This window comes from Prionailurus bengalensis, chromosome F2 (assembly GCF_016509475.1).
Source record: "Prionailurus bengalensis isolate Pbe53 chromosome F2, Fcat_Pben_1.1_paternal_pri, whole genome shotgun sequence".
Classification (NCBI taxonomy): domain Eukaryota; kingdom Metazoa; phylum Chordata; class Mammalia; order Carnivora; family Felidae; genus Prionailurus; species Prionailurus bengalensis.
This window is the reverse complement of record NC_057353.1, coordinates 54,672,348-54,700,005: the sequence shown is the minus strand read 5'-3', so window position 1 is coordinate 54,700,005 and position 27,658 is coordinate 54,672,348. Positions and strand designations below refer to the sequence as shown.

General features: G+C 38.8%; 1 protein-coding gene across 1 annotated transcript in view; it reads right to left on the bottom strand.

Annotated features, from left to right (window-relative positions):
• Nucleotides 1-8,279: 8,279 nt before the first annotated feature.
• PKHD1L1 (PKHD1 like 1) overlaps nt 8,280-27,658 on the bottom strand; it is a 165,122-nt gene continuing 145,743 nt past the window's right edge. Inside the window, exons 71-78 of the mRNA XM_043601613.1 lie at nt 26,888-27,045; nt 24,646-24,781; nt 21,464-21,808; nt 18,403-18,554; nt 17,859-18,005; nt 17,118-17,271; nt 13,193-13,459; nt 8,280-9,175 (exon numbers count right to left, since the gene is read on the bottom strand). Of these exons, the coding sequence (XP_043457548.1) occupies nt 9,165-9,175; nt 13,193-13,459; nt 17,118-17,271; nt 17,859-18,005; nt 18,403-18,554; nt 21,464-21,808; nt 24,646-24,781; nt 26,888-27,045 (1,370 nt within the window). The 3' untranslated portion in view covers nt 8,280-9,164. The remainder of the gene's footprint in view (nt 9,176-13,192; nt 13,460-17,117; nt 17,272-17,858; nt 18,006-18,402; nt 18,555-21,463; nt 21,809-24,645; nt 24,782-26,887; nt 27,046-27,658) is intronic.

The window sequence follows — 27,658 nt, the reverse complement described above, 5'->3', positions numbered from 1 at the left end:
CTTGTTCCTGCATTTTTTCGTCGCTTGCAGCGCAGGCTAGCCATTCCGCCAAACTAAGATTTTCTTTCTATGGTTCTCTCTTTCAAGTCCGTTTTTGTCCTGTATGCTATTAAAAGGCCAGGATTCTTTGCTTGTTGTGGGCGAGGGGCCGTCAGAAAACTATCTGCTCCACTGTCGCAAAGCAATAGTTTATATAGTCCGAGGCTGAAAGCAGTTCGTGTTTTGTTTTGGTTTTTTATCTCTTTTTTACTACAATCATTTAAGTCACCTAACCAGCACTCATCTACCCACTTACTTTGTAAGTACCCTTCCCACTCCAATACGTACTACATTTCTTGTAATTTAACTTGTTTATTCCCAAGAGATGAACTGTATGTTTATAACTTTTGCTCTAGAATGATTCTATGTAACTTTGGATACATTATTTCACAGTTTCCTCATCAGTAACATGACCATAATAGGGTGTCTCACCACTGGATGGGAGCCCCCAAATGTGGAGACAGGATCAGGTGGACAATGGCCCTGGAGGTGAAAAAATGTGTATGAGGCAGAACAAAGGAGATCGAACTTTCTCGAATACACCACAGGGGAGCCAGGGGACAACACAGCACAGCAGAGGAGAGGCAGAGGGAGAGAAATTTTTAAGCAGCCTCCAAGCCCAGCATGGAGTCTGACATGGGGTTCTGTCCCAGGACCCTGAGATCATAACCTGAGCCAAAGTCAAGAGGCAGATGCTCAACCAACTGAGCCTCTCACGTGTCCCTGGGACTGTTTTTAAAGGGGGAAGATAAGGAGGTATGGTGAAGTACTGAATTCTCCCTTTTTTGGTAATTGTGCCTACTTGTAAGTAGCCCATTGGTCAGTTAGGGCCTATGGATATTTTGAGGTGGAACCCCTGATGGGCCTGTCTGTATTCAGCCAGGGGGTCTCTGTGGGCCCTTTTTATACTCCATTGCTCAAGCCTGTTTGCTTGAAAGCAGCCTGTGCACATAATAGTGCCTACTTCATAGGATGGCTAACCAGTTCAAAGCTCTTAGGGCAGAGCCTGGCACACGGCAAGCATACATAGACAATAGCTATTACTGCAGCTGCTGCTGTTATACTACTAGTAACACTATTTCATCATCATTCCCAGTTACTGTACCTCCGTAAACCCACTAAATCCTCTGCAGTCTTTTAAACACCTATTCTAACCTTAATCTCTTCAAATGCCTATATCCTAACAATGCAAAATCCCCCAATTTTTTTTTTTGGATTCCCCTAATCAATAATCCAAGATAGCCTACATCTTGACAAAAACATATTTTCAAAATGTTTTTTCTTAGACACATATCTTTGCTTCAAACTATCATATCCCTATGATATTTTTTATTCTTAAGGGTTTTTTAAATTAAATTTGCCATTTCCAAATGAAACAAAAGGTATATATTTTTCTAGAAACAACTAGTTACTGAATATTTCTTTTCCAACACAATAACAAAACTTGTTAAAGATTGCATACTTGGTTTACTTTGAAAATACCTATGAAATCACATTTAAAATCATCTTCAGTCGTTGACTAGTAATTCTGTAATTGGGAATCACAGCTGCCAATAACTTGGGATCTTGCATGGGGACCATCCTTTGGGAGTGTGCAATTTGAGGTCCAGTCTTCTGCCCAAGGCTTGGGTGGGGTGGGGATAGGGACCACCAAATGTCAAGTGGGAGGAGGATAAGGCATAGACTTGGTATATGAAAAATTTTCTGAATTGCCTGTCTTCCATGGGTTGCAGTTAATTCTACCTGCTCTGTGTTCAGACACTTTGCCCATTTTGAGGCTTATGATTTGCCCCTGCCCAATCCCTAATCACCAACTTGATTTATTCACTTTTATCAACTTGCAGCTCACCATTCAATCTCCCAGTTCAAAGCCTGTATGGGCTTTGTTGTTCTGAGTTCTCCATGTGGGTCTGAGTAGTGTTTTGTCAACTGTCCTCCCATCCCTGCCCAGTAGTTAGGGCAGACCTTGCAAACACAGCCCAGTGTTTCCAGATCTCCCCAACCCAATTCTCTGTCTTTTCACTAAAGGGATGGTTTTTTCCTCAAGCATAATTTTAGACCTGCTGTTCTGACTTGGACTTTAATGGCCTTTTATTAATGAGCAGCTGTTCGTGGTTGAATACAGATTATAAAGTCACATTCATTTCTCAATCAAGCAAAACAAAGCCTTGCGGCTCTCAGAGTGACAGTTTTGAATAGATACGTTTGAAAGCAAAGGATTTTCTGATGATAATCTTAATGGATTGTTTTATTGATCTTTCTATTCTAGAGAATCGTGCTTGCTTTCAAAATAATACATTTTAATGTTCTGGAAAATTATAACTTATTTTTTAATATCCATCATCACCATTTAATACATAATATCAGTTGCTTAATAGAGAAAACAAAAAGTCTGAATCAGCTTTCTTATTTTCTGTTAAAGGAAAACTGACTTTCTGTGAAGGATTTAAATATTTTCCATCACAAATATTACTATAGTATATTCAATTGGTAATAATTTTTATTGCTAAATACAGGAAGACCCAAAGTTTAAGAATAATTTAGGGTTAAACAATTTAACCTTTAGAAGAGGCCTGGATTGGAATAGAGAAAAATAATCCATGTCTTTTATTAGAAATGGATTCAGGGGCACCTGGGTGGCTCAGTTAAGCAATCCACTCTTGATTTTGGCTCAGGTCATGATGTCGTGGTTGTGAGATTGAGCCCTGCATTGGGCTCTGCATTGAGCGTGGAGCCTGATTAAGATTTCTCTCTCTCTCTCTCTCTCTCTCTCTCTCTCTCTCTCTGCCTCTCCCCCTCTGCCCTTCTCTCCCACTTGTGCTCTCTCTCTAAAAGGAAGGAAGGAAGGAAGGAAGGAAGGAAGGAAGGAAGGAAGGAAGGAAGGAAGGAAAATGGATTCAAATAAAAAGATACCCTTAACTCTTCACTTCTGTGTTCCAGTAGTGACGTTCAACAACATAATACCTCTTTGGCTAATGTCCCTGTTGTTACTAGAGCTGTAATATAGTTCAGCTATATTATGAGTTAAGTAGATGTGATCTGAGATCTGGAAATGTAAGGCCATTTATTACTTCTAATTTCTAAATATTATTTCTAATTTCTAAGGGTAAATGTGTTAAGATGCCGACAACCAATATAAAGTAACAGTTTATAACACAATCTGTTTCATATGTGAATTGAAAACTTAAAAATGAAACAACACTGAATGAACAATGAAAGCCTAATTCATTCAGCTGTAGCATGATGGACATTGTGGCTTCATCCTTAAACACATTTGAGCTTAGTTTTCTCATCTGCAAAATTAGATTAATAATTCCTGCCTTATAGGTTTAATTTGCAAACTAAGTGGCATAATGTATGTGGAAATGTGTTGGAAACAAAGCAATAAGGTCAATGGAAGTTTTATCATCTTCAAGTCTAGCAGAATCTTCTTTCAGCTCACAGCAGGGCATAGTGCTTCCAGGAAAAAGAGGAGTGAATTTTCTGTTACCAGCAGCCAGAAATAGACATGTTTGTTAGTAACATATAAAAAGGGGGAAAGAAGAAGGAATGCTAAATTTTAAAGTTACTTTCTGAGTACATTCCTCAACTCCTTTGCCCTTTTGATTTTAAAAACAGAAGGGGAGGGGTGCCTGGGTGGCTCAGTTGGTTAAGCATCTGACTCTTGATTTCAGCTCAGGTCATGATCTCACAGTTCATGGGTTTGAGCCCCACAGTAGGCTCCGGGCTGACAGTACAGGGCCTGTTGGGATTCTCTCTCTCTCTCCCTCTCGCTCTCTGCCCCTCCCCCACTCGTTCTCGTTCTTTCTCTCTCTCAAAATAAATAAATGAAAACTTAAAAAAAAAATACAGAACGTGAAAACAGCTGTTACAAGGAAAGCACCTACAACCCTACCTTCTCTATGCTTTTTCTCACTACTTCTGGGATATTGTGCTTCTAATAGTAGCTGTTACCAAGTTTTGTCCATTCTTTCTTCTCAGTAACTATCATTTTAGCACACCAGAATTCTCATAATCATCTCTAACTAGTCTTTTGTATTTTATTTTTTTCTTTCCTCTAAATTAGCTTGGACTTTGCTGTATGATTAATATAAATATTTTTAAAGCTTCTTCACAAGAAAGGTCCTCTTCAAAATAGAGATTTGCTGTTGTCCATCAATTCAAATTCACTCGGAAGGCCATGTGTCTTGATTGTTGCTTTTTAATCTCTTCATTTCAAATTGCTGCTCCTGGATCCCCCTATGACCATGTCTGGCCCTTTAAAATGTGAGACATACCATCAATTCTTGTTAAAAACATTTCTCTGTATATACTGTTTCAATATAAAAACTTAATATATTTATTTTCTCTCTTCCTAGGGAGAACTTATATGCATAAAAGGTCATCTGCCTGAATAAATTACTGTAAAGAAAAGCCAAAGGAAAATACTCTTGCCACGTAACTGGACACACAAGTAAATATCTTGCTCAAAAGGAATTATTTTTTTCTGCTCATAGGCTCTGAGCCCATTACCATAGCAACCACAACTTGTGTTGTCTAACTGGATGTGAATTTTATACACTGTTATTTGAAATGTTAAGGCAGTAAGTGAAGATAAAGTGCAAGTTCTATAATATTTTGGAAGGACTTGTTTATCTCAAAAATCTTGTAGGGGAAAAGTTTCATTGTGCAGCCTACTCATTTGTTTAATGAAACAGTTTATTCAACACAGACCATCGGCACAGCGTGTGCTAAGCATGTTAGAGAAGTGAAAAGCATAAAGAACATTTACCCTGGAGGAACTTCTCTAATAAAATCAGCTTGTCATGGGTAAACAGAATGCCTGAAAGCACAGTTTTTTCATAGGGAGTTATCTAATTTTAGAATAATCTGATCATCATAATTAGAGTAGTCTATTAGGACCTGTAAGTAAGACAGCTAGAGGCTTGTTACAGCTGGTCAGATTGCCCACAAGTATTCAAATCCCTCTTGTAACCCCTACAGCAGGTACTTTTCCTTTTGGTCTTACAAATGTGTTTGTAGCTACTCTCTGGAGAGGTGAGTGTTTCCTTCATTGGAAGTTGAACACTTCTTGGCAGCTGGTACTGGCCTGAGGAAGCTGAAAATGCCCACTGATGAACATGGAAGAAAAGTGTGATGGTTCACCTGTTTCAGGTAGGCTTCCTAAACCAAATATGCAATGGATTCAGATCAAGGTTTAAGCACTTCTGTTTTGGAGGATACAGGCAAAAACTTCAAAGATATACGTGATATTTTATTTATTTTATTTTTTTTTTCAACATTTATTTTTGGGACAGAGAGAGACAGAGCATGAACGGGGGAGGGGCAGAGAGAGAGGGAGACACAGAATCGGAAACAGGCTCCAGGCTCTGAGCCATCAGCCCAGAGCCTGACGCGGGGCTCGAACTCACGGACCGCGAGATCGTGACCTGGCTGAAGTCGGACGCTTAACCGACTGCGCCACCCAGGCGCCCCTATACGTGATATTTTAAATTATTCTCTTGCCCTGGTATTATCCCTGCCCGCATCCCTGGATGGGAAGGATTAATTCCCTGTTGTCTTGTTTCTTTCAAGAATCTTCTGAAACCAGGAGATACATCGTTTAGGTTTAGTATTTCTGCCAAGTAACAAGGAAACCCTGCAAGAGCAAGGGCTGGTATAAGGCACCACATTGTCGGGGACTCAAGGTCCTTGCAACTGAGCACTCAGGGGCTGGCCTTTGTCTCCCTGGCCCAAGGACACATCTTGTTCCACACGGCAGAAAAGGATGAAGAAAAGTCAAAGCGATGCCTAACAGCCAGCTTTTAAGTTCCTACAATATTCCACAAGATTATTTCCAATTTTATAACTTACTACACAAAAGTTGGTCATTCCTAATGGCAAGGGAGATGGGGAACTAGTCTTTATTCTAGGTGGCCTGTGCCCAGCCTAAGAGTCTATTTAATTAACACTCACAGTGTTTATTACATGCTAGACCTTGTTCTGGTGTAATAAGAAGCCTAATGATTTATTGGGCCAGGGATTGACATGACAGAGGCAACATTATGGTACTAAAAATAGCAAGAGTGGCTACCATTTACCACCTACCACCTGTTAGGCACTGTTATTGAATTTCATATACATGCTATCATCAGTCCTCAAATACCACACTGCAAGGTAGATATTTTCCACATTTTATGTGTGAAGAAACCGAGAAAGAGAAAAACTAAGAACGTGCCTGAGGCCATAGAGGTCATAAAGTATAAACCTAGAATTTGTGTCTTAGACATAAATACGTTTTATGAAAAACTTCTTCAGAATGAAACACTTTCCAGTGCTTGAATAAAAGTGAGAAGCAGTGAAATGTTGCCACTTGGTTCTGGAGGTACATTGAATCCTAGCTTTACCATTGGAAGCTCTGTGAACTGGGGCATTTTATTAAATCTTTAGGTTTCAACAGTGTCCTCATCTGGAAAAGGGGACAATGACTTCACAGGGTTATTGTAAGGAAAGAGTCCACATAGAACACTCAGCATATGTCTGACACATAGTAAGCATGTGGTGAATCTTTATTTATTGTTATTGTTAGTAGTAGTATTCTAATTTTTTTAATGTTTATTGAGAGACCGAGCCTGAGTGGGGGAGGGGCAGAGAGAGAAGGAGACACAGAATCTGAAGCAGGCTCCAGGCTCTGAGCTGTCATTATAGAGCCCCATGAGGGGCTCTGACCGCATGAGATTATGTCCTGAGCCAAAGTCGGACGCACAACCGACTGAGCCACTCAGGCACCACAGGGGTAGTAGTAGTGCACCATCTGGGAGTCACCACAATGATCAAAAGTGATAGAGCTTAGGAAAGAGTAGAAACAGTAGTACAAGACATAAATGTTTTACTTATCAGAAATATAGGAAGACATTCTTTTTTTTTCTTTCTTACTAACTTATCCTGTTCCTTACATTGAGCAAAGTGGAAGCATTATATTTATTTTACGAATTTTTCACATCATGGATAGAACAATCCTAATATACCAGTAAATAGCCACTTCTAACATTAAAAAGTATTTCTAAAAAATTAAAAATGAATTTCTAAGACAGCATTGTTCAAAGAAACATTTTTTTAAAAGGTGGCCAGCTTATGAATGAAGGCTATTTAAAACCTTTTTGTCTAGGATTCTTAACAGCAATGAGTCCGACACCAATCCATTGTGTGCCTCAAACCTCTGAGCTTCCATAAGCCTAATTAAAATCCTTGTCTCTTGCTTTGGCATTGCGAGCTAGTACATCCAATTCTTCCCCTTTGCAAAGGGTCTCTCAGCATAGCTATTTCCAAAAAACTGCTCTCCAAAAATCCTCCAATCTACCTACTTAAAAAGGTTGTACATCTTTGTTTGGTACACCCCCCCCCTTTAAAATGTGTCCTAGCCAAAACTTCTATTTTAATACCTAGTTAAAACTGCATCCCTAGGACCTACAAAATAAATCCAAGCTCCTCTGATGGCATGGCACAGAAGACTGTTGTCTCTCCTTCCAGCCTTGCTTGGTGCCGTTCCTTATGTCAGATTGGTGTTCCAGTAACATCAGACCGCTTGCTGATTTCCCCACATTCTATGCTTCGTTTGTCCACTAAACAGCGAATCAGGATCTACTAGTGCTGGATGTTTTGTTACATGGCAGGAAGACATGCTGCAGAAGGAGTGCCCTGCCTTCAAGGAACTCACCATCTACTGGTGTTCCAGCCTTCGTTCTTGCCACCACACCTCGGCCAGGACTCTCTTCCTTCCTTGGTCCATCTCATGCTTTATTCCTCAACACTCATCTCAGGCATCACCCTTGAGCTGTGGTCCTCACATACTGTTTTGCATCAGTGTTACCTTTTTCCAGGACTATTTCCCCAACTACTTTGTGAGCTGGTAGAAAGTAGAGACAGCATCTTATTCCCTGTAGTCTTCTCACTAGAATGTCTCGTATCTAGTAAATGCTAAATAGATTTGACTAGATAGATAGATTTGATTAAATAGATTTGTTCAGTTTGACTGAACAAAATGCCAGATTGTATGATATTTGGATTTGCTACCTGGTAAATATTTACTATTTTTCTTAACCAAGATTAACAATGATGTGGGGTGAATATACTAGGAAATGGCAGACAGAAGAGAAAGGTCTGAAATTTATTGAATGTTCGCAGCTGTTCCCAATGCTTCCTCAGTGTTGTTACTTGCTGGAAGGTAACTTTTCTGAGTATCAGTTTTTCTTGCTCTGGACATAGCTACAATGCCTTTATGGATAGTTCTTCCTCAAAATTAAGCATTTCCTTTAGAATTTTCTGAGTAAAAAGTACAATTTTCATAGTATGAGAGCTTTTGGTTAACTTATCTACATTAATTATGATTTTTTTTGCATTCCATTATTTTATTCTCTTAAAAATACATATTTCTTGTGCTATAGCATGGGGTTGTAGGAAGCTACACTCATAGCTGAGGCATTTTTGAGTGGGAAGAATGTAAGCAGAGATAATTTGGGCTTTTTCCAAAAGTTTGCTCCAGAGACAACAACAAAAACTCTTAGAATGGTAGCCAGGGTTTGGCAGGCCCAGAAATCCAGGGCAATCTAGAATTTCTAGGATTACTATAGATCTGAAAATCAGCAACTTTGTCTGAAAAAGGTATAAAACAAATCTAATTTCTCCAAAATCCTAAGAAATTAGAATGGTTTAGATCATTGGAAATCAGAGCGTCATGAATGGATAAAGGAAGTCAGATCCCCCAGTACATACACAAATTCAAAATGCTTCCAATCTGATCTAAAAGTGGGTAAGTCAAAACTAGACAAGCTCTTGCACATAAAGGACTCTATGATTTGTAGGTATAGCAACTTGGAGGTGGCATATCTGCTTCCAAATCAAAGATTTCTTAAATTTTTTTTAAATGAAATAAGAACATATGAACATAAGGAATCAAAAGACTTATATTTTGAAGAAATTTGATTTTTGTCATGAAAGCGAATTAGTACATTTTATATATTATAAAAATATTTTTTGCTTATTTTCTTGAAACTGCTATAGGCTTTTTCTTGTTGCGCAATAAAATAGCTCGTAAAAAGCAGCTCTTGTGTTTTTGTTTTCAGCCTGTTCTTCGGAACAGCACACTTTTAGTTGCATCCTGAAACGTGAAAACAATACAAATATTTTTTTAAGTAGCAGTAACATCTAGTGTGGTTTAAAATATGTTTCATTCATTTAACATTTCTAATATTTCATGGTATGGTTAATAGGGCAAAAGCAGTACTAAAAAATTAGTATTTCAAAGTTGACCATGTATTGTTAGAATCAATAATGCACTCTCTTTGTGGAACTGGGGAGAGACAATAATGGTGCTTAAATTTTGTATTTTTCACATTCAAGATGTCATTTTATTTAGCGGAACTTCATGACTTTCTTACAAATAGAAGTGTTAATTCAGAATGCAAAGTTATAAAAATCCCAGCATTTCATTTCATTAATAGCTGGTATGGTGTGAATGCACCCCACCCCCAAATTCCTACATTGAAAACCTAACACCCAATGAAATAGTATTTGCATGTGGGGCCTTTGGGAGGTGTTTAAGTCCTGAGAGTGGAACCATCACGATGGGATTAGTGTTCTTATAAAAGAGACCCCCAGAGCTCCTGAGGCCCTTCTATCCTGTGAGGGCGCCATCAGTGACCTAGCAGTGGGCCCTCACCTCACCATGCTGGCACCGTGATCTCAGACTTCCAGCCTCCAGAACCATGAGAAATAAATTTCCAGCCTCCAGAACGATGAGAAAGCCACTTAGTCTGTGGTATTTTGTTATAGTAGCCCAAGACTAGGACAGTGGTGTTTAAATCATTTTATGTTTTAATTGAAGGATAGATTACTGAGCGATTATTTAGTAGGAGAAGATGTTGATTAATTTTTCTATCTGGAGAAAAAAAGTCCTAAAGAAAATGCCAAGAATAGGGGCGCTTGGGTGGCTCAGTCAGTTAAGCAACTGACTTCGGCTCAGGTCATGACCTTGAGGTTCATGGGTTTGAGCCCTGCATTGGGCTCTGTGCTGACAGCTCAGAGCCAGGAGCCTGGTTTGGATTCTGTGTCTTTCTGTCCCTCCTCTGTTCAAGTTGTCTTACTCTCAAAATAAATAAACATTCAGGGGCGCCTGGGTGGCGCAGTCGGTTAAGCGTCCGACTTCAGCCAGGTCACGATCTCACTGTCCGTGAGTTCGAGCCCCGCGTCGGGCTCTGGGCTGATGGCTCAGAGCCTGGAGCCTGTTTCCGATTCTGTGTCTCCCTCTCTCTCTGCCCCTCCCCCGTTCATGCTCTGTCTCTCTCTGTCCCAAAAATAAATAAACGTTGAAAAAAAAATTAAAAAAAAAATAAAAAAAATAAATAAATAAACATTCAAAAGAGGAAGGAGGAAGGGGAGGGGGAGGAGGGAGGGGAAGGAGGAGGGAGGGGGGGAAGGAGGAGGGAGGGGGGGAAAGGGGGAGGAGAAAATGCCAGGAACAATATTATTTACTAATGACTTGAAAATAGAATTTTCTGAATTTTATATAATCCCAAAGTCTTTGGGAACAAGCAGGCTGAAAGTCAGTGAGGATAATTAGAAAACAATGCATTTAGTGAGTAAATACAAAATGCACAAAGATATACTAAGCAGTACTTATACCTTATAGTTTAATGCTTCTGAGAAGAAACAAATTCAAGCAGTACCTGTCATGCTATTGTAAAATGGACAACTGGTTTTGCTTCGTTTAGAATTCTGGCATAAAAATACAATAACTTGTGTGCTGATCATTTCCCTCTTGTCCCTTAGTTCTAAACCCACCCTTATTCAGCTATAAGAGGCCAGGACTGAGTCTCTTCAAACCACACTTCTCCCTTGACAGCTGTCTCCTAATTAATTTCTGCCATTAAGAGGAAAGAACAGATAATTCCTGTTTGATCATTGTTCTTGAAACCCCAGCCTCCAGTTTGTTCTGCTACTCCCAGAACCAGCCTCAATGTGTCCCTTCATCCTGACCTTATCTATGTTTAAATTTAAATTCTGGTCTTGGCTTTTATTGCTTGAAACTCTTCAGTATCCTTTTAAATTATTACCCCATCTCAAATTCTTCTTAAATCTTTCTTTGGATTTTGATTATTACTCAAATATAAGAATCTAATTAGGTATCTTAAAACTTACAATATTTATCATCTTTTGATATTTGGAGATCTGTATTGGTTCTGTATAGATCAATCCTGATTTTTAAAATTTTATTTTTAATCAGGGTGAAATCCATATAACATAAAATTTTAACCATTTTTATTTATTTAAAATTTTTTTTAATGTTTATTTATTTTTGAGAGTGAGTGAGGGAGGGGCAGAGAAAGAGAGGGAGACACAGAATCTAAAGCAGACTCCAGGCTCTGAGCTGTCAGCACAGAGCCCAACATGGGGCTCAAACTCACAAACTGTGAGGCCATGACCTGAGCTGAAGTCGGGCATTTAACCAACTGAGCCACCCAGGCACCCCAAATTTTAACCATTTTTAAAGTGGACAAGTAGCGTTAGGTATGTTCACACTGCTGTGCAACCAATCTCTAGAACCGTTTTCATCTTCTTAAATCTTATCAGTATTCTTTATGTGATACTTTCATCTCATTAATCTGTCAGAAACTCTTCATCATTCCCCTATTAGATCAACTGCAAACTGATTAATACCTGCCAATCTAAGCTTTTTACTGTTTGCCTATATTACCCCAACTCAAAATTTCCTCCTATGTTGGCAGGCAGGACTTGTCCCCCTTTTAATATTTAAAATCAACTAAACCACATTTTTAGCACCTATGATAAATACGGTATGTGGTCTTATCTTCTGAGTACTCAGTTTATTTAGTGAAGGAAGGTAGATTTGAATTTGTGTAAGTTTAATACAAGTATACCACAGGAAAGGCTATAATAATGGTAGAAACAAAGCATAACTGGAGAACAAGGGAGAAGAGAATTACATGTATTAGCGAGTGGGAAGAAAGAAGGGAAGGCTGGTGGAGGAGCTGGATCTGCAGCAAGGCCTGGCAGGATGCCATGAGCAGAGAAAGCCCAAAGGGAGGGAATACGTAGGATGGCAAGAATCTTTTCTAGGAATGATTTGTCACAGGAGGAAATCTTCAAAACTGACTTCAGGACCTTTGGTGTTGATTACAATTTGCATGTAGTGAGGAATCTTTGAGGATCTGACATGACAAATCACTACATGACATCACTACATGTCATAAATCTGACAGCTATATGGAGGATAGGCTGAAAGTGAGGAGTTCGGAAGCAGGGAATTCAGGAGGCTATTGTAAAAGGTCAAGAAAGAAGTAATAAAAAAGAAGAAGTTGTAAGTGGAGCCCCAAGACTTTAAAGGAGGAACAGATCTGTAACATTATGGATGGACATAGGGCAACTTGAAGGGACATGGAGCTTGAAGGAAAGAAGCCTAAGAAGTATCAGCCTGAGAGATGAGAAAAATGACCTCAGCATTAGCTGGGATGGGGTACACAGCACCCGATGGCCCTAGTGATTGGTTCAAGAATGGATGTGTGACCCAAACTAGGTCAATGATACTGCTTTGGGATTTTGCTGAAAGTGTTGAGAAAGAGGTTTGCTCTTTCTGCATTAGCTGCCGGGCTGGTAGAACGTACATGAAGACACAGGTGGTACCCTTGCCATGAGGTTTGGGGGTGGTCAGTCTGCCTGAGAGTGAATCTACTACCATCAAGGAGCATGGAGCCCAGAGATGGAGAGACATAATTTTTGGATGACATCATGTGAGTGCTTAGGTGTAGTTATAGCAGAAATCACAACTGGACTTCCCAGTTAAGTGAGTTCATTTTACTGCCTAAACCAATTCAAGCTGAGCTTCTGCCCCTTGTAACTGAAAGAGAGCCCACCATTATCTTCTCATTCCCCACATTCCCATATGCTGTCATGTAATGTGAATAACATTTCCTGTAAGGTTGTCTTTATCTCCACCACTGAAGCTATTACTTTCTCAATGGCCAAGACCATGTCTCTGTGTTCCCAGTGGTGCCATGCACAATGGTTGTGCCCTTGATCTCTGTTTAGTAAACATTTACTGGAACCTCAGTATGTGGAGACATATACATACATTACATAAGAAATGAACTATGCTTACCTAGATTTATGTTCAAAATCAAAACTGTGGCCATAAATGTTTCCAAGAGCAACACTCTTCCCACCAGACAGCTAATTACTACAATCACTGTCTGCGCAGCTGTGCCCACAGTCGATGCTTTGCCGCTGCTGCTGTCACTGCTGCCACTGCTGCTGCTGCCACCATTGGTGCCACCACCACTAGTGACAGACTGTGCTGGTAGGTTCAGAGTCCCAGATTCCACCCGGGCAATATCATCCAGTATAAATTCAATCTTATAATTTTTTCCTAGGAAGAAACATCATTGTAGAATTTGACTTCCTTTTATAATTTGTTTGTTTTCACACAGACGCAGTTGGGTTTTCATTGACTTAAAAGTACTGTATAATTCCTAATGAAGTATTTTTGGAAATTGAGCCAAATAGATTCATTGAAGTATAAACACGCATAGAGGAGGTCTCAGAGTTAGAGTTCCAACTGCCCATCAACTGTGGGCAGGGGAAATCTGGCTAGATTTTCTTTCTGTAGCATCAGTACTTGCTTCTTAGGGATATCTTCCTAGTGCTCAGGACTAGAGAGAGGCTGCTTAAAATGAGGGACAGTAGGGAAAGGAAGTAAAAATACTGAGCCTCTGTTCCATCCCTGGATACTTGACCTGGAGTAGAGAAGCCTCAGCCTCAGCTGGGGGGGATGGGGGTGGATACCGAAATACTAAACTTTTTATTTTGAAAAGTTTCAATCACAGAAGAGTTGGAAGAATAGTACAACAAAAATCATATGCTCTCCATTTTGATTCAACAATTTTACTGTTTTTCACACTTCCTTTAAGTCAGATGCTATTTTTGTGTTGCACGATTGTGACCCTTTCTTCTTACTTCCATGCAGACAAGCTTAAGGAAACTTTTTAGATATTTTTAGAATGTGGAACATAAAAAGCTTATCCAAATATTTTTTAATCCATATGTTAAATCTCCCCGGTTTTGAACATGAGATAACCAATATATTTTTCCTTGACATAATTGCTTCTACAACTCCTGCTGTCATTAATAATGGCTACCACACCGAGTTTGCAATTCTTGTCCAACCCTGAAGTTTTCATTCCTCTCCTTCTATTATCTTTTTTAAAAAAAAAAAAATCATTTCTGTTTTCTTTCTTTTCCTCTCTGTCCCTTCATCCCTCCCTCCCCCTCCTTCTTTCTTCCCTTCCCTTCCATCTCCCTTCCTCTCCTTCCCTTCCTTTCCTTTCCCTTCCCTTCCCTTCCCTTCCCTTCCCTTCCCTTCCCTTCCCTTCCCTTCCCTTCCCTTTCCTTTCTTTCAGAGTATAGTTAGATCTTGACCTCATTGTGCTTTCACAAACAATGCCAGTGCATTCTGTAACTTTCAAGACAGACGGTCCTTGTTCTATAGAATTTTCTGCCACCATTACAATCCATGACAATGGCGTATTTAAGTCTTTCCTTTTTTCAGTTTGAAAGAAACTGAAGTTTCGTGGCAGGCGTATTTTTTTCTTAAAATGTACTGTATTTTCAGTATGTTTTATATATACTGTGAGGAAGCCCAAGAGAGCCTTGTGGAGAGGCCACTCCCTGCAGGAGAACTGAAGAACCTAGCTAAAATCCAAAATCAAAACCTTAGGGATACGATTTCAGTCAAGCTATCCCAGCTAAAGCTCCAGACATCACTAAGCAGATATAAGCCATCCCTGTCCAAATTCCTGGCCCACACTGTTGTGAGCAAGTGAAATGGTTGTTGTTTGAGCCATTAGATTTGGGGCTGGTGTGTTATGTAGCAATAAGAACAGAAACAAGCACTTTATATCATATAGGTTGCCAGATAAACATGTCCCAAATGTTGTTATCCACTAGGAATACTATTTTTTATCCAGATTGCTCAAAGATGCAGATTCAGCTGTTTACTTTATTCTTCTTCCACCCTTTTCTCACTTAATTCTCACATCCCCATTTTCTGTGTGAGAAACCACAACCCATACCTCCTCTCTATCTTGGCCCCTGCTTTGCTTCTTATTGAGCTAAAAGTAGAAGAGGGTGTGGGCCACACTGTCAGGCTCTCGGCTGATCTGCAAGGGGATTTCCCACTTCCAGTAACTATGGGGGTTGCCTACCAGAAAGAGTTACAAAAACGATGCTTTGTTATTTTTTTCTCATGTGCTTTGTTGTTATTACAATTTTATAGTGGTTAATCTACCAACTAGATAACTGATCTAAAGATAAAGAAGACATGACTGTCGTTGGTGTTCCTTACTATATACAACCAGAGAACTGAGACCGTACACTTGATGAAAGTAAGAAAGTAGGACAGCAGGTAAGCAAGTAAGAAAGAGATTAGAAGCAATGGCTGTTCTCCATAGCAGTCAGGTAAATACTTCGAGGGAAGCTTTGAACTAGGAAGGAAAATTTAGTGTATAAAAGGGGAATGATATTTTGTTATCACAATAAAACACCAAAACTTATATTATTGTTTCAGCATTCCAGTGATACTGGTTATTTTGGAACATTGCTATTTGGAAGTGGCACTTTGAAGAACACAGCATCCAGGTTGGGTTTTTGTCACTGGGTACCATTTGGGTCCACCTTCATGAGGCAGTGGGCAACCTTCTCTTCACCTGGGTTCTTGTTAAGTGCCTCACTTCCCAGAAGAGGATCCCAGTTCTACTACCATTTACACTGACTCAGAAAGACTTAGGCTCTGCCCTTAACCAGCAAGTGTATAGGGCACTCTAGGTACCTGTCTAGGATCACAACTCATTTTCATTTGAGTCCCATCGAACACTGGGTTGAGATACTGCTGCCTAGTAGGCAGACCAAGCTTGTCTGGTTTAGGGTACCATCAAAGCAAGAAGAAGTAAAAAATAAGAAAAAAGATATTAGGGGGAATGATTTTTGTCTTTGATATTTAGTTGATATGAAAAGAATCAGACTATTATTGGAATTTCTTTTACTTATTTTACTCTTCACTTTTTACCTTTATTCTCACCTTTAGTATGTATATATGTGTGAGAGAACAGTGGTAAGAAGTGGGGAGTACCAATATAACTTTTCAGAAGTTAGGGCCTATAAAGTTCTTAAATGGGCCCAGATTAATGGTAAACAGATTAACAGAAGCCTGTCTCAAGTATAAGTAATTTATCTATTTCTCTCTTTTAGATACTCTACCATCTATCACCAGTAGATACTCTGCAATCTGTTTTGGCCTCAGTAGGAAGGCTTTTAGCAATTGGAGTTATGCCATCAACCCGTATAATGATAATATAAGAAACATCACAGTGGAAGTTATAACTATTTATTATAATATTGAAGATATCACTTCATACAGATTCATTTGGTATACTTTATGAAAACTCATAGGACACATTTGTTCTGATCTCAGAACAAGTTATAATTCTCCACAACAACTGGTTTGTTTACTGGTTTTTCCTGATGGGCACTGTGGAATCATAATGCTTATGTTTTCTCCTTTGTAATGGCTTTCAGAAAGCTTAGAACCCACTTTTCAGTCCAACTCTGAACCCCTGCATGGGGCATTAAAGTTATATTAGCCTATCTTATCCTCCCTTTTCTTCAATTTGAAAATCTATGTATTGCTTGTTTTTATTATAAATGTAATGCATATTTAGTGAAAATTTAGAAAAATTTTATCAACAAATGGATAAATTTATCAACAAATGGATAAAAATATGAATCATGATATAATTTTGATGCACAGCCTCAGATTATCTGTTTAATTTCCTTAATTACCTATTTTAATTTCTATTTTGTTTTGGATACTTTTGTAAGCTAGATGTTATCTGAAATGTTCTTTGAAACAAGGCAGGTATAGTGTTCCAATTTCTATAATTTATTGATCAGAGTATTATAGAATGCTTTGTTCAGTTATAATTATCCCTATTTGTGGATGTTTATGTGAAGATCCAAAATAGTACACTCACCTGTTCTAAGAAGAGTAAGGTCTGTATAGTTGGCCCAGCAGCTGCTGAATGGAATTGTTGTATTTCCACTAAGACCAGTGATGTGGTTATTATTGGAGTCCTTTAGTATGGCCTTCAAAGTCAGTGAAGTAATCCCAACTGATACACAATCACCCTGAAGAAAAAAGTAATAGATGGGGCGCCTGGGTGGCTCAGTCAGTTGGGCGGCCGACTTCGGCCCAGGTCACGATCTCACGGTCTGTGAGTTTGAGCCCCGTGTCAGGCTCTGGGCTGATGGCTCAGAGCCTGGAGCCTGTTTCCGATTCTGTGTCTCCCTCTCTCTCTGCCCCTCCCCCGTTCATGCTCTGTCTCTCTCTGTCCCAAAAATAAATAAACTTTAAAAAAAAAATGTAAAAAAAAAAGAAAAAAGTAATAGAGAATTATAATTGTCCTGTTCCCATGCTTTTTTTTTTTTAAGATATGCAAAACTATATTATTTAAAATGCCTCAATACAAATTTGAAATCTGTAGAAGCTTCTCCTGTACAAGGAGTTCACAAATATGGGTGGGCAGTGGAACAAGTTCATTGAAAAGGAACATTTTTAAAACAGTAAAATATTATATCCACAGGTTTTAGTCCAGTTTTCAAGGGGTAGTGAAATCCTCAGGTTGCCAGCATACCAGGATTACAGAAGTTGGCTCACCTTCCAGAATTTATAGCTTAATTCCTTCACTCAGTTAAAGCTCTGGGTTATAACTTACATCTGAATCTACTGCCTTTACTGCAGGTTGCTGAGAAAATGGCTGTCCTGGCTGTGCTGCCACGGGCTGAGTGATCACTGAGAGTGAGGACACAAAGGCCACATGATGAACAGGAAATGCAAACCTTTCAACTGGTTGGGCAGTCACCTGTAAATTAACGGTCATGAGTGATGAAGTGGTTTTCACATGATAAATTATAGTCAGTAGCAAATTCATCTTAGGCTAAGTGTAATATGTAATAAGCGTAAAAATATGCTTAATATGTGAAATTAATTTTCTTAAAATATTTCCCCCTGATCAAATTCATGAAGCACTGTTATAAATATTCAAAGAAAATCACATTTTATACCAATAAATAATTTTTTAGAAGATATGCTCCTTTTTCAACTACTTTATCATTTTAGTATACCAGTAAAAATAGCCAACGTTAATTAGAAAGACATGCTCTCTAAATTATTGCATTGAAATATAAAGAGTTAAAATAAGAAATAAACAGCAATGTTTTAAATACCTAAGGTATATTTTTCTAGTTGCCCTTTCTTACCTTAATCCAGGCAGAGTCACTTGGGCTGGGGATGGGATTGGTTATAGACATGGAAGAAATATTAAATCCAAGGATACTACTGGTTTTTCCTGAAATTACAGCTTGTCCAAGAGAACCAACAATTTTTTGGAGTTCAGATAACTGCATCTGACCTATGGGGAAACAGTAATATGTCATATGTGATCTAAGAATATAGAATTATGAGAGTTTTTCACTTTAGTTTTTGTTTGCACTCCTCCATCCAAATTATGGAATGCTTTAGCTTTTTCTTTGCACATGAGCTCAACATGACAAAGTCATATGAATGAGCTTAGGAAAATGGAGAACTCTGGAGAATATGTTTTTAAGCTGCAATTAAAGAAAAACCAAAGGTAGATAAAATAGACACAAGAAAAATGAATGACAGCATAGTGGGAAATACGTTTCTTAATATAATACGTTCCCATGTCCTTCTTTGTTAAGAAGTGAAGCACTGTCATGCAAGTTTATGGCTACATAGCATTTTTTAAAAATAGAATTCTAATGTAAGGATAATTAGCATCATCGAATCTATACAATGTCTGCTAGTAAGTTCTGAAATTAACACTACATTACCCCCAAATTGTTACTTGCTTTGGACCTTGATTTTCAAGTTTAATTTTAACACTACAGGTAGTTTCTATTGTCTTTGTCTAGCTTGGCGGGTCCTCGTAGACCTGCTGCCCCCACAGTGCTCCTTACCTAAGAAGGGGCACTTCTTATTCATCATACTCATTCTTATTCATCATACTCATTTGTCAGAGCCTGCTACTTTGGCTTGATCCCTTCTTCTACTTCATTTCTCCCCCATACCGTATAATCAGTTACCGATTTCTCAATCTCTCTGTCCCCACTGTCAAAATCGTAGTCAAAGCCATCATTGGGGGAAGGGGGTTACTAAAACAACTTTTAAACTGGCTTCTTGTATCCATTCTCCTTCTTCCACTCCATTCTATACACTGTAGTCAGGGTGATCTTTTAAAAAACAACTCTATGCAGGATATTTTTGGTGTACTCTGAATCTTGACAACACCTCGTGCTTAGGTATCCAGTGCCTTCTAGATCCAGAGTCCTGCCTTGAGGACGAGGAGCACTGCATTTCTTCCATTAAGGCTGAACCATGAAGCTCAGTGTGCTCACGAAGAAGGAGGCAGCTGATCTCACAGAACACTTTCAAAATCGTGGTCCTAGGGAATTTCAGTCCTGTCAGTTTAACAGGTCTCTTTTGGTTGACTTAGACCCTCTGAATAAATGCTCAGTCTTTCAGACTCCTTCTTCCCCCCCATTCCCTCTATATACTCTCCTCCAAGATGGCTTCCCAGGCATGAGGGCTCATGTGACCCAGGGGTAGCAGTACAAAGGTGCTTCATATCCACAGACTACTATTACCACTCGTCCTCGCTGGTTTTTGGTGCAGCGTGGCAGGTCTGACCTGCCTGCACTGTTTACACATTTTCTCTGGCTGCTTGACACATGAAGGCACCCATTTCTAACTGCCACCTTAAGAAACCAAAGTCCTTAACCTGAAGAGCTTTTATCCCTGACCAATCTGTTTATCGAGAGGTCCCCTCTGTAGGGATCCCTTGAGGGACCCCTTTCTAGACACCTGGGAATTCCTGGATATCCTGACACTATGTGAAGGCCATGGAAAGCCAGGAGTATTACTACATGCACATCTTTCTTGCCACTTCCCAATATTTTGCTGTGAAATTCCTCTTTGCCAAGTTGTAGGGCTTTCCTTGAGCCATGAGTGATGTCCCCTAGAGACAGAAGGTGAGAACTTTACCCAGTACCCAGGTTTATACATGATAGAGTCCAGGTGTGTATGAAAAAGATGCTGGACAGAGATCAGATAGATCCAGATTTTCTGAGTCTAAAATGTATATAGTTTGGAGGCTCTCTTTAAGAAAAAGAATAAGGAAGGTGCTTATTTTTGCAACTTTTATAATAACAATGATTGGACCACATTATTAAATGGACCCTTCTCCCAGAGTCTTAAAAGTTCAATTCCCTCCCATGACTTGTACAAATGAAAGGCCTGGAAGCTTAAGCTTCATTAGCTCGATGCTAATCTTCCTCTGACAGGGATCTACGTCTCATCTTTTTGGAGATGAGTGTGCCTAGTTGAGACTTGTGCTTGATTACTGGAGGCAATGGCATGGTTGGAGATACATGCAGGAGATGCATGCCAAGATGCCAGGACGGTACAGTTGTACCTCAAGAGAGGCTTGCGACCACCTACCCTATAGCAGCGACTATGAAAGCAAGAGGCCACATGGGGGTCTGAAGACAGGAAAGTCCCCTTGGTATTCAGATACCAAATTAAACAGATAGAAAGGAAAAAATCTGAAGGGCTGAACATTTACCCAAATGCCCAAACTGAGTCACTCTAAGGACATAATTTAAAGCAGCAAAGATACCTCTGATGTGACAGCTGAGCTGATTTTCATCTGATACCTAGAAAATGGGGGTATGGAGAGTAAGGGACAGGGCAAAGGGTGACGGCTGGGGACACTGATTGGATCAGTCACAGGAATTAAAGACAGAACATATTCTCGCACCTTTGCATTTGCTAGGGTAAATCTGTGACTTTACTACAGCTCAGCATCTCCAAAGATCTACTCTTCTCCTTAAGGAAACATCCACAGTCCTTTCAGCTTATGAAGAGGAGAGCTTCTTTTGGTTTCCCATTTCCTTACACTTGAACATTCTTACCTTTCTCTTTTCATAGACTGATTCTTTTTATGCTTAATCTCTCAGCTATAAAGTCACTTCCTTATGTCACCTCTCAAATCTTGTGTTAGCTCAAATCCTTTTGTTGAGTTTACTAATTGCTACAATAACAAAATAGAGGCTATAGTTCCTTCATAATTCCCAAACAGTTTGGGATTACAGGGGTAGAGTAGGAAAAGGGTCTCTAGGCCCTTCAGGGTCCAGGATGTGGGGTTGGTGGGATTTCCTGAGGGCAGGTTTACCAGGCCCTGGTAGGGTCATTGTGGGTCTAGTATTACATTCTTCTCTCTCAAACACCTACTCTTCATACCTGTGGTATCATTGTTTATGAACTGAGGAGGAGCATCTCCAATCTCCAATTCAACTGTGAGTCCCGTGGATCTCTTCCTCCGCAGACTCTTCCCTTGTATTATTTTGCTGACGCGGATTTTGTCACTTGGTATCTTCAGGAACAAGGCAAGATTTCTAACCAGGTTATGAGAGCTATAGAAGTCATCTTCTGTAACAGCAGGCAATTGGAAAGAAACAAATATGACCGCGGTGGTGTGGATTTCAACCGGTATAGTTCCTTTAACCAAAAGGTAAAGCATCTGGTAGGTTCTATCAAAGTAGTTTTCACCAAGGACAGTGGAATTCAGGTTAGGAAGGAATTGCTCTATGAAGGAAAAAAGCCAAAACAGCACAGTAAAAATCTTTATATTATCATAATAACCATATATTTAGTAGTATTTAATATTTGTTAAATTTAGGAAATTCTGAAAAAGTTCAACATTATTCTTCCATAGGAAAATATGCATATTAAAACAGTAACACCTTTAAAAAAACACTTCTAGAACTGACATGCAAAGTTAAAGTCAACACTTTAAACAATACCGTTAATCATCATTATACATTAAATTTATTTTAAAAACAATTAGCCATAGATACAGTATAATTGAGAAATAAAATTCAGTTATGAACCCAAGAGCCTATATTGTACCTGGAACACTATTTACATGTTCAGAATTTTAAAGGCTTTACCAAAGGCATTTGGTAATTTAAAAATGTAAATTTAACTTAATAGCTATCTAGTTTATGCAGTGCTATATCAACTCTTAAGGAGCTTTTACAACTCAGTGCTTCTATTTTTACTAAGGACAAAAGTATATAATACAAATGAAGTATATACAAAAATATCTCAGAAGGATTTTATACCAATGAAACAGGTTTACATTTCAGCCTGAAAAATCTTTGCTTAATGCAAAACAAAATTCTACTTCGGAAATGACTTTTGGAAAAGTGACTGAGAATTTTATATATATAAAATGAGTGAATATATATATATATATGTATATATATATACATATACATATGTGTTTATGTATATGTGTGTGTATATATATATATATATATATATATATATATATATATATATTTATGGCAGAGTGTCAAAACTGTCTAAGCTAATAAATCCACTAACAGAACCCAAAGGAATTATATAATAGTACTAGAATGAGACATGTAGCTTCTTACCACATTCATAGTGAGGCTTAATAAAAAAATAAATTAAAGTTTTAGAAAGAAGAAGATATTTCTTATGAATGTAATAGACATTCATAGCAGTTGGTATTAAGAAGCCACTTCATTATCACTATGTATCTCTTTCAGAGCTACTAGTGTAAGTTCTAGATGCAATTTGGTTTAAACATTCTATGAATCTGAAGAATATGCTTTTATATTATAAATTGAAACTTCTCTCAAACTACATTTAGAGGTGCATACACCATTTATCTCAGGTAAGTTCCTCATGTCTTCACAGTAATGGAAGGAAGCAGAGACATACATAATGAAACATTTTGGGTAATCTAAAACAATATGTATAGATTCATAATACAGGGATATTATTTTGCATTCTACGTGCCAAAGGAAAAATGTTCATTTATAAACAATGCTATATCAGAAAAAAAATCTTGTAAGAAGGCAGTGGTAATACTGTTTTTCAGCCCTTCAACACCTGTATAATCAATTCCCTATATTAAATAGTCCTTGTTGAGATCATTTCTATTTCCCCAACTTGAATGATAGAGTACTTGGTACCCAAAGTGTTGTTTTTCAAAAGAGTTAAAAATAATGAAATGAAGCTGCAAATATGAGTAGCTGTTTACTTATAGAAAGTGATAACACAGACTCTTTTAGCTTACAAGGAGGCAATATGGCCTAATGGTTAAGTGCATGGCTTCTAGAGCTAGACTCTCTGTGTTCAAGTCCTTGCTCTGCCCTCACCATCTCTGATATTACCATGGACTGAACTGTGCCCCCAGCCCCCTGCCCAGATTCACATGTTAGAGCCCTAACCCCTAGTGTAAGGGAATTTGGAGATGGGGTAATTAGCTTTAGATGAGGGTGGAGACTTCATGATGGATTAGTGCCCTCATAAGAGGAGATCCCAACGTCTGCTGTTGCTGTGAAGATACAGTGAGTAGGCAGCCATCTGCAAGCCAGAAAGAGAGCTTTCACCAGAACCTAACCCTCCTGGCACCCTGACCTCATACTTGCAGCCTTCAGAGAAAATGAATTTGTCTTTAAGCCACCCAGTTCGTGGCATTTTGTTATGACAGCCAGAGCTATGACAGAGACTGTGGCAAAGACACCTCCTGTTGTCTCAGTTTACTCATCTCTGCCTACCTCACAGCATTATTATTAGAATATTTAACAATGAGGTATTGTATACAAAGCACTTATAACAGTGCCTGGCACACAGGAACATTTCTGGAAACATTAGCTATTCAGACTATTAGTAGAAATAGGACTTGCTCCATAGACAGTAATAGATATGGGTTATCCATACTCTGAAGTCTAGGTGATGTTATGACCTACAGCACGCACTTGAGGAGTTGTTAACCAACATTATGGGGCACATCTAAAAATGATAAGTAGCACATGTGGAATGGAAGCTATTGGATTTATAAGTACCTTGTTTAACAAAAAGACTTCAATGAGAAGATATAAATCCTGGCCTTGAAAATACTGATAAATGGACGTTTAGTCTTTTCCCTATATTTCATTTAAACCCAGTTTATTATATTGACTTCATGGTGTTTGGTTGATGTTATACTAGCTTTCTTGGCAATATTTCTGGTGACTGCCAATTAATTTTGGCTCTGACCTCTATGAAATAGAAGTAAAGCAGAAATAGGGTAAACATTCTAAGCAAAATCTCTTCTGTATATAGGATTAACTGAACTACATGTAGAATGTAAATGTTCTCAGGGGGGCCAACGAATGCGCCTCATACACAAAATCCACATGTGTACAGATAGATAAGAGTTCCATCAGGAATAATCTTTCAGGACACATATGCTATAAATGAATACATCTTAGAATTTGGTGGACCGTGGCAAAAAATATCTTCTCTTTTCATTTGTCAATGGTTAAGGAACTAGAAATATTAATAATGAGACATTACAAAGAATTTTATACATAATTAAGTACTTTATTTTTCTGAGGAAATACCTGTGTGCAGATGTCTTTTAAGTTCACAGTGTTTCTTTTTAGGGTTCCATATTGTATTTTGGGGGCAAACCAATGTATTGTTCACATAGACATCCAAACGCTGAAGTGTGTGAAAAAAAATTCCTACCATGACAGCCTGTTAAAAATAAACAACATTTTTATTTCTTAAGAAAACAAGGAAACAATATTTAGAATTTAGCACTTAAAATGTCCTTCAACTATATATATCTTCTGTAAAATACTAAAACTAAGTTTTATGAATTGATGATAAATACTGAGTTAAAATTTGTAAATGGTCTTATATTCAACCATTCATACTGACATTATAGCTCAACTCTTAATTGATGATTCTCAGTAGAAAAGTATAAGGTAAGAAAGAATTAGTAAAGGAGTATCTCTAAAAGAAACATTTCCTTTCAAAGGTAAAAAAGTTCAATATAGGCTTTGAGCTCCAGGGGCAGGGGGAAATAGGGAATTTAGCAGTGCTCTATAATGCAACCAAACAAATTTAGTTAACGTTGAAAAAAAATGCTTACCTCTGAGACAAATTTGGTAGTAAGACTAAAAAATTAATCAACATAACTATACTCTCTGATTCAATTTTGTTCATTTTCCATGTTTATATTCTTCACATCTCATAATATCAGATGTAATCATAAAGTAAGGAGACTAGCATTCACAAGGGCAGGGAGAAATTAATAAGGAATATAATAAGCTATACATAGTTTGGGAATCTTCTTTTGAAATTATCTTCAACATCTCAGAACATTAACAGTCACATTACTTTGCAGTTACTTTTAAAATTAAAAATAGTCTCTTTCATTCAAAACTTGAATGCCTTTCTAAGCCAGGCCCTATTCTAGGAGCTGTCAAAAGTCCCTGCCCTCTTTGAGCTTACATTCTAGTGTGAGGAGAGAGACAAATAAACAGTAGAAATAATAAAAAGTAAAATATGAAGCATGTTAGAAGGCAGTAAGTGCTATGGGAAAAGGAAAGGGAGATCGGAGTATGGATAATTGGGAAAGCCAGCTGGGGAGGGGTGAACAGGCTAGGCCCATTGGGGGATTGGAGGGGGGTCTATAGAGAGGGGAAGTTAGCCACCTGGGGTAGAATGTTCCAGGCAGACTCAACATCTGGAACACAGGCCCAGGTGGTAGTAGGTAGCAGGAACACCTAGGAGTCCAGTGTGGCTGGAGGAGAAGTCAGAGGACTCTGGCCCTTGTACAAAGCCCAATGGGGAAATTATTGCAGGGCCTGGGGCAAGGAGTGACCTGGTCTGACTTATATTTTGGAGGTACCTCTGTGGCTGCTGATGTGAGTACAGACACTAGAGCAGGCAGGGACAGAGCAGCAGCAGGAGTGGGGAGCCAACTGCCTTAATCCAGGGAAGAAATAATGGTGGCTCAAAGGGGGTGGTAGCAGTGACGGTGGTGAGAAGTGGTCACAGATTCTGGATATTTTGAAGGGAGACTCAACAGGACTTGCAGATGGACTGCATGAGGAATATGACCCAAAGAGAGGAATCAAGAATGGGTCCAAGGTTTTATCTCCAGCAACTGAAAGGATGAGGTTGGTATCATCTGAGAAGAGGCAGGTGTCTCTCTTTGTTACTCCTCTGCTTTATCTTATCCACATCCCTTCTTCACATTCCTAATACTTTGGGATGTTCGAGTCTTGTACTCTGAGAAAAGAAAATCTCAACTATGAGACTATTGCTTAACCTCAAACTCTTTTCCACTGACACGGTATATACATAAATGTAATCATCCCACCTGAATTCAGTTTATAGCCAAGATTTGATACGGTTGAAGATATTTAAAACAACATGCTGTGATCTCTCAGGTAAATTCCAAAGGTGTATTTCTGAAATATATAAATAGCAGCCTGGAAAAATAAATATATAATTCCAATGACCAATTCTGGATGTGCACTATTTTTATGTGAAATTTCAGGTTTGCCTGCCCATCACACAAATCGTAGGCCTCACTGTCATGCTTCCGACGTAGAGCAGAGAATCAAGTGTATATGGGGGAAGGGTGTTTGGTATGCATCTATGCTCTCAGGCTGATGAAACCTTCTGGATTGACAGGATTTTTAGTAGTATGCTGATGACCCTTGAAAATGAGCTGTAGGTCTGACAATGTTCAAGAGAACAGGGGAGGACAGAAAGTCCTCAGCATATAGAAATGTATGTCAATAAGCAACACCAATAACTCAAGAAATGATTTCTATCTTGTGTTACCTTTTTATGGTCAACATTAAGCAACATCAGTCGAAGATTCTGAGGACTGGTGCCAGTGAAGTAAACTTCATAAGATTTGTTCAGAGCCACAATGCTATGAAACAGGGACAGTCTTCTCTGGCATGTGTATCCGGCACACCAGCCATGATCCTGTGGGCCTAAAGCCACATAAGTAAACGTTCATGTTCCATATTATGAATATATTTAGTGCAAAGTCTGAAGACTAATTGTATTAAAAACAAATTGCAGTGGTCAGGTTCAGCATTTACATCCATTATCCATCCACCCATCTATCCAGTGATCTAAGCCATTTCTCAAACCTTAGCTTAAAAAAAGGAAGGCAAGAGGGGCGCATGGGTGGCTCAGTCAGTTAAGCCTCTGACTTCAGCTCAGGTCACGCTCTCATGGATCTCATGATGACAGCTCAGAGCCTGGAGCCTGCTTCAGATTCTGTGCCTCCCTTTCTCTCTGCCCCTCCCCTGCTCATGCTCTGTCTCTCTCTCTCTCTCTCTCAAAAATAAACATTAAAATAAAAAAAAAAAAAAAAAAAAGGAAGGCAGGGAAGCCACTTCTCCCTACTACCCATACTTCTATACTGCACAGGGTGAAAAAAGGTAAGTTAGTGTGTTGAGTTTGCACTGGAAGGTCATTGACGGAAAGAGGTTTCTATGAATCTCTACTTTAATAATCATATTAAAGCCAAGGCCACATGGTAAGAAAGTGCTTGATCTTTTCTCCTACTTATTAAATGTGAATTCAGGTGGGGAGCCT